This window comes from Amborella trichopoda, chromosome 9, assembly GCF_054954075.1.
Source record: "Amborella trichopoda isolate Santa Cruz 75 chromosome 9, AtrichopodaSantaCruz75HAP2 v2.0, whole genome shotgun sequence".
In the NCBI taxonomy this organism is placed as follows: Eukaryota; Viridiplantae; Streptophyta; class Magnoliopsida; order Amborellales; family Amborellaceae; genus Amborella; species Amborella trichopoda.
This window is the reverse complement of record NC_142344.1, coordinates 20,855,230-20,866,414: the sequence shown is the minus strand read 5'-3', so window position 1 is coordinate 20,866,414 and position 11,185 is coordinate 20,855,230. Positions and strand designations below refer to the sequence as shown.

At 41.2% G+C, this 11,185-nt stretch overlaps 1 protein-coding gene across 1 annotated transcript; it reads left to right on the top strand.

The window, feature by feature from the left end:
- The first annotated feature begins 124 nt into the window (after positions 1-124).
- Positions 125-2,414, top strand: LOC18436419 (3-oxo-5-alpha-steroid 4-dehydrogenase (DUF1295)). Its single transcript, XM_006846439.4, has 3 exons — positions 125-630; positions 1,014-1,277; positions 1,790-2,414. Exons 1-3 carry the CDS (start codon positions 415-417, stop codon positions 2,267-2,269), a joined length of 960 nt encoding a protein of 319 aa, XP_006846502.2. The 5' UTR covers positions 125-414; the 3' UTR covers positions 2,270-2,414.
- Positions 2,415-11,185: the final 8,771 nt, after the last annotated feature.

Sequence of the window (11,185 nt, the reverse complement as noted above, 5' to 3'; positions counted from 1 at the left end):
TGCAATGTCAGTTAAGAGTGTGAGTTAGTTCAAATAGAAAGATTGAAAAGACGAAAGGTAGGTTTAAAAGGATGTTGTCGGAAGTAATCTTACTTGAATTAGTTTGAAAAAATATGAAAATTTATAACGCAGTTCAGAAAAAATATGAAAACTTATTACGTGACCTAGATACGACCTTAGGGTAGCGGCAGAGACCAAAGCCAATCCCAATTAATTAAGAAAAACAGCTACTAATCAATTAATTGAAAAAAAAAGCTACGATGATGACACCTTAGATAAGGTCCATCCTAGCCATCGACGTTCGTAAGTAAGCGGCTTTTGCTCCCGTGGGCTTTTCCTTGTTCTTTCACGCACCAGGGAGAGAGAGAGAGTGGCACTGTTAATTGTCCGTCGTCTGTATTAGTTTGTAGCAGTATGGGGAATCTGGCAAACATGGCGATTGCTTTCTTTGTTCCCATTCCCTCCATTGTGTTCCACCTTACATCCCTTCACTGCCACTCACTTTCTACAGATCCGCCGCACCCATGGAAGTGGCTCGCTCAGCATCCTATTTTCTTGGCAAACATCCTCTTCTTTATTAATGTGGACCTCATCTTCTGGCTCATCGGTCTCCTTCAGGCCAACACTTGGGTATCTATCTCCACTTTCTTATTCTTTAGCTTTATTACTCTCTTCCTTTCAAGACTTTCTTCTCAATTTGCATTCTTCGTTTCCTTAGTAGTTCACCATTAATTCTCCTATTCGCTGTTCCATCTTTGATTACCAATTCTTTCTGTGTGTGTGTGCGCGCCCGTGCATGTTTCGGGGCAATTACTGCCGCCCATTCATTTCTTGTGCTTTCTCTCACACGAGTAAGAACATCCCACTGGGCTTCGCTGTGTGAAAAAATTCATCTTAGATACACTGTTATTGCCTTTCCTGTTTTTCCCTTGATCCCCTTTCTCGTACATTTGAGCCGTTTTAGCATTTACAAACTGGGTTTTGTGCGTTTGTTCATTTTTCCTTGTTTGCAGTTGATAGACTTGTACTGGACAGTGATACCAGTCTTGCTGGTTCACTATTACAAGACCCACCCTAATGGGGAATATGCTTTGTGGAGATCAAGGGCCGTGGTTTTTCTCACATGGGTGTGGAGCATTAGGTTGACCCACAATTATTTCAGAAGAGAAAGGTGGGAGTGGGGTAAGAGAGAGGATTGGAGATACAATGATCTCAGGAAGAAATTCCCAAGGAGCTGGTGGTGGCTTCAGCTTTTTGCAGTTTATGTCTCACAACACGTATGTGGTTTTCTTGTTCTGCTTTCTGATCTTCAGTACTCTTGAGTTGATGGAGCATTTTGTTCAGTATTTTATTTGAACTATGACTCTTTGTTGGTTGGAAATGACTTCATCATGGACTTATAATTTTTATTGGCATGGATTGACAAATGAGTAATATCTATATATATATATATATATATATATATATATATATATATATATATATATATATATATATATATATGGTCAGAAATCTATGATTCCAGCACTGTGAATATATAGTCCAGATCACTTTCAAACTTGATGTTCCTTAAATTTTGAGATTTCTATCTTTTTAACTAGGGTGTGTGAGATCATCATCATCATCCTAACTACTCTGTGTGTCAAATAAAAGAAGAAAAATGTTTTCTAGACTAGATTCTCCTGTACTCCGGGAACTCTTGAGATTGATGTAGTCCATGAGGCATTTGGATCTTATTTTGACCTTTGTCTCTACTCTTATTGGAATTCTTTCATTGAAATACTTGTAGGCCTTTCTGATTGGCATATGCCTCCCAATGTATGCCGTGCACACCAGCAAAAAGCCATGGAATGGTTGGGACAGTGTTGCAACAATCATCTGCATGAGCGGCATTATTGTGGCATACTTTGCTGATACTCAACTTTACAATTTTGTTCAAAAAAATAATCTATTGAAGGATCTTAGCATGCCAGGAATACCCAACCTTGATAAGGGCTTGTGGCGCTATTCTAGGCATCCTAACTACTTTGGGGAGCTGCTTTGGTGGTGGGGACTGGTTGTCTTTGCATGGAATGTTGGGCATGGCTGGACTTTCATTGGTTCATTGTTGAATACTTTTTGCTTAGCTTATGTAACCGTACTTGTTGAGCAAAGGATGGTCTCTCAAGAATATAGAGCCAAGGCATTTAGAGAATACAAGGCTACTACTTCTGTGTGGATTCCATGGTTCAAGTGTACTCCAACTAGAGCAAAGGATAAGAACACATGATATTACTTTGAACTCATGGCTTATTTAAGCTCCGTGGTGTTTTTAATTCAGGTGCTTTAGTCTATTATGTGGCAGCTCATGTTATGGATACGTTTTAGTTACACAAAATCTGGACAAGATTCAATATATGTTTTACACTATTTAATTTTGTTGGTTATGCTACACAGTATAAACTGAACGACTTATCATTGTTCTATCGTTTTCTTACGTGTAAGGTTACATTAAGCGAAAACAACATGCATCATAAAGTGACCAAATTTGGCACTTCTAAACAACATGCATCATAAAGTGACCAAATTTGGCACTTCTCTTGTATTCTTATCTCAGCTAAACATATCCAATATAGAAGGAATGTCTGCATGTTGGTTGGCCTTATTCTGCTTGCTTACTGATGCAAGAAGCCATAAATATGTAGAATCTCATTCAGGACTTTGGTCATTGCTAATGGAGAACTATCCTTAACTATCCTTTCTTGATAACTATGGAAAATTCCCCATTCCTTTCGTCCATCTGAAACATGAAATGTGTTCAATATAAGCATCAGCTGGTAGTTATTATCATTGTATTATTTGTAAGAAATAGTTGAAATTATAGCTATGAATAAAATGATTCTGCACGTGTAAATTCAAAGTGTAGGAAGTAAAGAGCAGTAGTATTTCATGTCAAAAGGAATATTACAATATAATTGTGATAAGATGTGAGAGACCCTCATATCAACTCAAAGCCTTTCATCGAGAAACTTAAATAATTTCGATTTGGACTTGGCGTATTTGTCTAAGAATAGGATTCGCCTAACCACATGGAATGTAGGAACACTTACAGGTAACAAAATGGAGTTAGTGGATACAAAAAGACCAAAGAGAGTAAAACAAAGCTTGTCTATAGGAAACTAAGTGGAAAGGAGAAAAAACTAAAGAAATAGATGGGTATAAACTTTGTTATATAGGAAAGGATAATAATAGAAAAGGCGTAGACATAATAGTAGACAAAAATTTAAAAGATAAAATAGTTCCTGTTAAGAGAGTAGATGATAGGCTCCTATTAATTGAACTTGTATTAGAGGAAGTGATGTTTAACACAATTAGTGCTTATGCACCACAAATAGGACTAAAGATTAGAATTAAGAGACAACTTTGGGAGGTCATGGATGAACTAGTCCAAGACATACCAATGGAGAGAGGACATTTATAGGAGTGGACTTAAATGGACATGTAGGGAAAGATAGTAGAGGATATGAAAGGGTATATGGGGGATATGGGTTTGGTGAAAGAAATAAGATGGGTAAGGCTCTTTTGGATTTCTCTATGGTCTACGACCTAGCAATAGAAACACTTCCTTTAAAAAGCAAGATAAACATTTAATAACTTATAAAAGTGGATTACATAAAAGTCAAATAGACTTCTTCCTAATTAAGAAGATAGATTGACCATCATGTAAAGATTGTATGGTTATCCAAGGAGAGAGTTTAACTACCCAACACAGGCTCGTGGTTATGAACGTCTGCATAAAGACATGGAAGATAAGGAGTGAAATTAGTAGGTGTCCAAGAACTAGGTGGTGGATTTAAAAATCAGAAAATAGACGTATTTAAGGATAAATGAGTTAGAAAAGGAAATGGGACACTAAACATGAGGTCAATGCAGTGTTTTAAAATACGTCCATGCGGGATGCGCTCGCATCTGCATCAGAAATAGGCGCATATATGCTTTTGGGGCAATGTCCTCTTCCCAATCTTCTAATAATAATGATCCGGCTTGGAAGTATGCTAAACTAAAAAATCCCAAAGATAAAAATTGTGTGATATGCTTGCTCTGTAGAAATACTTATATGGGTGGATAACTGGATATAGAATATCTGACAGCTAATAGTTTTGAAGCTAATCATTTAACTAAAATACCTACTATCACATATATCACCTTTATATTTTTTCCTATGCATTAACTTATTTTTTAAAATTTTTTAGAATTTTTTTACATTTGTTGACCGCATCATCATGATGCACCCACATCCGGGCCGCATCGGTGACGCCCGCGTCGTCCCCCCCACCGCATCAGGGTCGCATCCCGCATTTTAAAACACTGGGTCAATGTTATGTGAAATGAGATGACTGACTATATTAAAAAAGTGGTAAAAGAAGTTATAAGAGAATCTAGAGAGAAAAGATATTCAAATAAGAAAACTTGATGGTGGAATGATGATGTTTAGAAGGCTATTAACAAAAAACGATCATGTTATACAGCTTGACAATGAAATACTTGGTGCATCGACGTGACTTCAACATCACCAACTAATCCTTTGAAAGAAACTCTAATTCCAGTATCTCCCTTTTTATGTTAGCGTTTTCTGACTTCATCTCATGCAACCATCTGTTAGACCTACCTCTCCATGGGGCTGATTTCACTTGGTTCGACCACTCGGCCTCCCCAACCCTTTCCAAACTTGACCGCTTTCTCGTCTCGGCTTATTGGGACACTTCTTTCTTGGGGTCTTACTTCCTTGCTCTTTCCAAACACACTTCAAAGCACTGCCTCATCCTCCTTGACACCCTAGCCGCCCTCTGGCAGCCCAAGCTGTTTAGGTTCTAGATGGTCTGGCTGGAGAAACCATCTTTCTACTCCTTCGTCCTATCAAAATGGCATCCTCGACTTCTCCAAATCCAGGGTTGGGCGGGTTTCTGCCTACAAAGAAAGCTTCAACTCCTCAACCCCCTTCTCAAGGATTGGGCGCCCCAAACCCTTTGTAACTTCAGGGCACAAAAAGCTTCCCTCTTACATGCCATCCGCTCTATGGGTTCTTAGGAAGAACTTCGCCTTCGCCCCGTCAATTCTGTAGTAGTAGTCCAGAGGAGCCAAGCTTAGCTTGAATACCTAAGCATCCTTTGCAAGGAAGAATTTTTTAGTAACAAAGATCCATAATAAAATGGCTTAAGTTGGGAGACTCTAACACTGCCTTCTTTCACAAAATAGCCAATTGCAGAAGGCGTGACAACTTCATCTCCCAAATTAAAGGTGATAACTCCATACTTGACCAACCCTCCCAAATTGAGGATGCCATTACTAGTTTCTTCAAGAACCTTTTCTCCTCCTCCTCGAGATCTAGATCCCCCATGTCCTCTCTCCCCTTCAAGACCCTCCCCTCGACCAGATCACCTGGCGCGAACAACCCTTTTTGGAAGAAATCCTCACAGCCCTTAAGGACCTAGCCTAGGACCAGGCGCTAAGCTCAAATGGCTACCTGGTCATTTTTTCCTAACACTTCTGGGATATCATTCGCCCCAACATCCTTGACATGTTCAATGAGTTCCACGACAGGGGGGTTGCCACGGATGCAAGTTTCATTGCCTTGATTCCCAAGATCGAAGGCACGAAAGAACTGAAGGACTTTCGCCCCATAAGCCTTATCAACAACTCCTACAAATTGTTATCTAAGGTTCCAGCCACTAGGCTTAGAGCCGCCCTTAGTTGGGTCATATCCATAGCCTATTGGGCCTTTGTGAAGGACCGTTACATACTAGATGGAGCCCTTGTGACGCACGAGTGCATGCATTTGTGTTACCTTCCCCAGATCTTGGAGATCATAACCAAAATTGACTGGGAAAAGGCCTAAGACCATGTCAATTGGCGCATCCTCGGCCAAGCCATGGAAAAGTTGGATTTCTGGCAGCATCGGAGGAGGTGGATCTCCGAGTGCATTTCCAAATCGCACTTCTTTGTTGTTATTAAAGGCTCTCCTAAAGGCTTCTTCCTGTCCTCTAGAGGCCTAAGACAGGGCGACCCTTTGTCGCCTTTCGTTTTTGCCATTGTCACAAAAGTTTTCAGCCAGTCGATCTCGGGTTTATGTAGTGCTGGCCTTCTTAAAGTTTTCCAGGTGGGGAGGGGTTGACCAGTAATTTCCCTCCTCCAATACACAAATGACACCCTAATGTTATGCGGCGCGGACCCCTCGCAAATCCATAACCTTAAGCTCTTCCTTAAATGTTTCGAATTTGGCACTGGCTTTAGGGCTAACTTGGACAAAACCAAGCTTATGGAGATTGTTGTCCAAACCCAGACCCTTCTTGCCCTTGCAGATATTCTTTGGATGTAAGACCGAAGCCTTGCCCTCAACCTACCTCGGCCTACCCCTTTGTACAGGCAAGTCCAAAGCCACTAAGTGGAGCCACATCATAGATAAATTTGATCGCCGCTTCACAGGGTGGAAGGGTAGATATCTCTCCCTGGCTTGCCATCAAGCATCCCTATTTTTCATATGTCCTTATTCTAGATGCCGGCCTCAATTGCGCACTGCCTCGAGCAACTTATGCGTAAGTTCCTGTGGGTTGGTGGAGGGGACAATAAATACCACCTCATTTCTTGGGCCAAAGTTTGCACCCTCAAATTCCTTGGTGGTCTAGGCATACACAACTTGAGGCTCAACAACCAAGCCCTCCTAAGCAATTGGTTGTGGCGCGTTGCTACCCAAGGCAACCATCTCTGGTTGGTAGTCGTGCGCCACAAGTGCCATGTCACTGATAATGATTGGCTCCCCACTGCGAGAGCGGCCCTCATCTTTTAGGGGCTTGGCCCTCTATACTCGTCTGCCTTCCCTCTTTCTCCCTTAACCTTCGCTTTCACCTCCCCCCCCAGCCTTAGGATCCTTTTTTGGTTCCACCCATGGATAGGCCATACCCCTCTCAAGGATAGATTCCCCCACCTTTTTCAGGTGGCTTCATATCCTATGGCCTTTGTAGTTGATAGTTTCCAACTTCTGGGTGACAAAAAAGTTTGGAACCTCTGTTTTAAGAGGCCTCTCTTGGACCCCAAGATCCCCAATTTCTTAGCTCTCTCATCTATGCTTCATTCTTTCTTCCTTCCCCCACAGGTTTCGACCTGCCCATATGGTCTCCTGATGCCTTGGGCAGTTTTTCAATAGCCCCCATCTACAAAGCCCTCCAACCACCTTCCCCCACCCCTTCCCCACAACACTTCTCTTGTATCCAGAGAGTGGCAGTGATTTAAAAAGCAAATACGGTCCAGAAGGCCTGGGCGCATCCTCTAGGCCTAGGCGGCGAGATTAGGTGGATATCCCTGGGTGCCCGCCTATGCGCCTGAGAACCCACCTAGGCGGCCACCTTGGGCCGGCGCCCCGGCCCTGGGGGGAGAAATGCCTCTCGTTGAGGGCATTTGTTGATCAAATGTTTAATACTAAAAGGGCAAAATTGTGGGTTTCATGTTCATTTGAAACCTAAAACCCATTAGAGCTTATTTTTGAGTGAGGAAAACCCCACAATTTTTTTCTTTCTGCTGGGCCGCTAAGTTCAGGGTGTCCTGGAACGCCCCCCCTGGCCGCCTAGCGTTTTTTGAAACACTGCTCATCTCCCCCAAAATCCAAATGTTTTTCTGGATGTCCTTCTCGGAATGAGGCCTCACTGTTGACCAGCTCCAAAGAAGGGGCCACCAGCTCCCCAATAAATGTTCCTTATGCCTGGAGGAGGAGGAAACCAATCCACATCATTTCCTCCATTGCTGGGTTGCACATGCCCTCTGGGGTTTGATATACTTCAACATTTTGGATGGGTGTGGGTGACCCCTTCATCCATTTCGCATCTCCTTGAGACCTCCCTTCTTCCTCCTTGGACTAAGCACGGCATCTACCTTTGGTGCGCCTTGGTAGCAGCAACTCTTTGGGTGATTTGGCTGGAGCAAAATAACCAGATTTTCAGAATTGAATTTTCTATCGTCCAGGCACTGTTTTACAAAACGACATCCTTGGTCATCTTTTGGGCCACAAGCTTTTCCAGCACCTTTCCCCTTCGGACTTCCACCTTAACTAGAAAACTCTGCTCACTCTCGGACCAGCAAGGTTCTCTCAGTCTCCATAATCACCCGAGCAAGTTCAAGTGAAGCTCAACTTCGACAGCTGGACTCTCGGAAACCCCTGCTTAGCCAGCATCAGAGGAATCTTCGGAGACTCAAACGACAATACCCTCCTTTTCTTCTCCTTATTCATTGACCTTGCCAACTCTACTGTTGCAGTAGCTATTTTCCTTGTGGGCCTCCGCAAATTCGACCCTTCGTGACACAACTCTTTAATTTCGAGGGCAACTCCCGAAACGTCTTAACCTGGGCTTCTGGATCTTCTTCACCCCCCCTTTCTTTAGCAATACAACAGCGAACACTTCCAAAACAACTAAAAAGTAAAGTTTTTTTGAGGAAGCCATTAAAAACTCAAATTAAAGAAGAGCAATGGAGGGAGAAATTCAAGCCCTTGAAAAAAATGGTATTTGGGACATATTGGATCTCATGCTTGGAAAGAGGGCAGTTGTGAGATAAGGGTCTTCAAGCTATTTTAAAGCTGATGGAAGCATTGAGAGATACAAGGCCTGGCTTATAGTTAAAGGTTTAACTCAGAAGTATGGATTGATTATCAGAAGACTTTTGCACTAATAGCCAAGATGTAAGCTGTCTGGGCTCTGTTATGGAATGCTGCATGTAAAGAGTTGTTACTCTTCCAACTAGATGTTAAGAATTCTTTCCTTCATGTCAACTTAGAAGGGGAACTATATATGAGATGCCTAGCTTTACCAGGTTCTCCCAAGGCCTCCCAAAAGGTCTATCGGCTGAAAAAGGCTCTTTATGGCCTTAGACAGACATCGTGTGTGTGGTTCATTTGACTCAATAGGGTCGTGGTTGCTGTTGGATTTCTCAGGAGCAGTTCTAATTGCTCCCTCTTTATAAAGTGGAGACATCCAAGTACTGCCCTTCTTCTTGCTCATGTTGATGATATTGTCGTAATGGGAAATGAAATCAACAAATATCCTCCCTCAAGACACATGTTCACCAAGAATTTGACATTGAAGACTTGGCGCCTCATAGGTATTTCCTGGGTATAGAAGTTTCAACTTCCAAGCAAGGGATATTTATTTTGCAATTCAAGTAATACCCTTGATCTTTCATGGGAAATTGCAAAGACAACTATTAAACCTTTGATGTGGGCATGTAATGGAGGCTGGTTGGTTACCTCACCATGATATCACGTATACAATCAACAAGATGAGCCGATTTATGCAAGCACTATGATTTTCACATTTAGAAGCAGTTACAAGTGTCTTAAGCGATATCTCAAGAGTAGTACTAGTAAGGGATTCCTAATCCAAACATAATTTTCTCTTATGCGGCTATGATATGCTGACTAGGCCAGTTGCCTAGTTGATTAGTGATTGACTACTGGTTATTGCACCATGGGGGGCGCAATTGGGTTACTTGCAGAAGGAAAAAGCAGAGTAGAAATGTGTCTAGTGCAAGAGCTGAATATCGGGCCATGACATCACACACAACATTTAAGGCGATGAACACTCCTAAGTGACTTGGGATGCCGCTTGCTAGTTTGATGTTGCGTTTGTCCTCTCTAATTATAAAGAAAGTAAGGAGGGCACCCTCACTACACTCGCTCTCGCTAAATCGGTAGGCTCATACAGAGACTACAATACAAGAAGCAAAGCTCCTACGACTGTCTACGTCCCATCACACTGCCTAAACCTATGCCTTGTGATAACCAAGCTGTTATCTGCATCACCATGCTGACTTTATCGTTCTTTAGGAATGATTACTCTTATAATTTTCATAGGATAGTATTTTCCTTTCTAACTTAGACACAAGAGATAGGCCTAGGGTTTTTCCTTGGCCCCCAATGTGCTCCCTTTCTTTCTCTCTTTCTTGTTTTCCCTTCTCTCTCTTACAGCCATTGTTTCTCTTATTTTTAAGAGATCTAAGCCCAGGAAATTTACAAGCTGGGTGGTTCTTAAGAAAGGGTTGTGATGGTATTGGGCATTCTCACCATAATCTCTTACGCTTGGTGATTCCGCCTCAGAATCCCAATTCAGCGATTCCATCATGGAATCTTCATGGGACCCATTTTCATAAAGTTAAGAATCTTGATTCCACATTTATTGATCTTGATTCTATTTTTTCGAAATCCAGATTCCATAGCACAAATATTGTGGTTTATAGGTGCATGAAATCGTGATTTGATGAACACGGAATCTCGGTTCTATTGACCTGATCTTTTTAGAATCACACACGAAGTAGACAGTAGTATATTGTAAATTAAAATTAAGGATCTTATACAACTTGCTTTTCTACTAGTGTTAGAACTTGTCGAGTACTTCTTAAAAGAGGATTGGGAAAGAGTCTTGGGTTCGATTCATTTGCCATGGATTACAACATGGAGCATCAGAAACACAGTCTCATTTTTCAAATATATGCATTAAAAAGAGCATCTTATTTTCTAGTATAAAATACAATAATATTTATACATTTTGTGATCATGAAGACAACTTCCCTAGTTGAATGAGATTGGTTTTAGGTTCCCACCTTACATTAAACAAAAGGCACACATCCAAATTTGCCTAAAGATGTAGCTTCAACGTAGAAACCTTCCAATGGCTTGAAATCTATCTTCAACCCTAATTATGAAATTTAAAATTCAAAAATACTGAAAATTGACCGAATCTATAAACACTTGAAAATCTTGAAATGGATGGTCCAAATAACTTATTACAATATGTATTATTTTTTTACTTGCAATTCTTTTTTTCTTTATATCTATACATCTCGAGGTCCAGATAATCAATTGGAAGGTTTTCCAACTTTAGAATACTCTTTTGTACTTGATTTCTGAGGTGCACCTTCTGTTGTATAAGGTTGCAACCTTTTGTAAACCTTTTTCCTTTCATATTTATTATTATTTAATAGACAATCAGTGTTTTAGAACTGTGGGTGTCTCTGAAATGTACTTAGCATCATTCCTAAATTTTGAGAACCCAGAATAAATATCTTTTTTTTAAAAAAATATCATTATTACCTAATCAAAGGGGCCGTCACTTGGTGTGATGGTAAAAGGCTCGGGTAACCAGCGCACGAGCTCGGGTAACCAGCG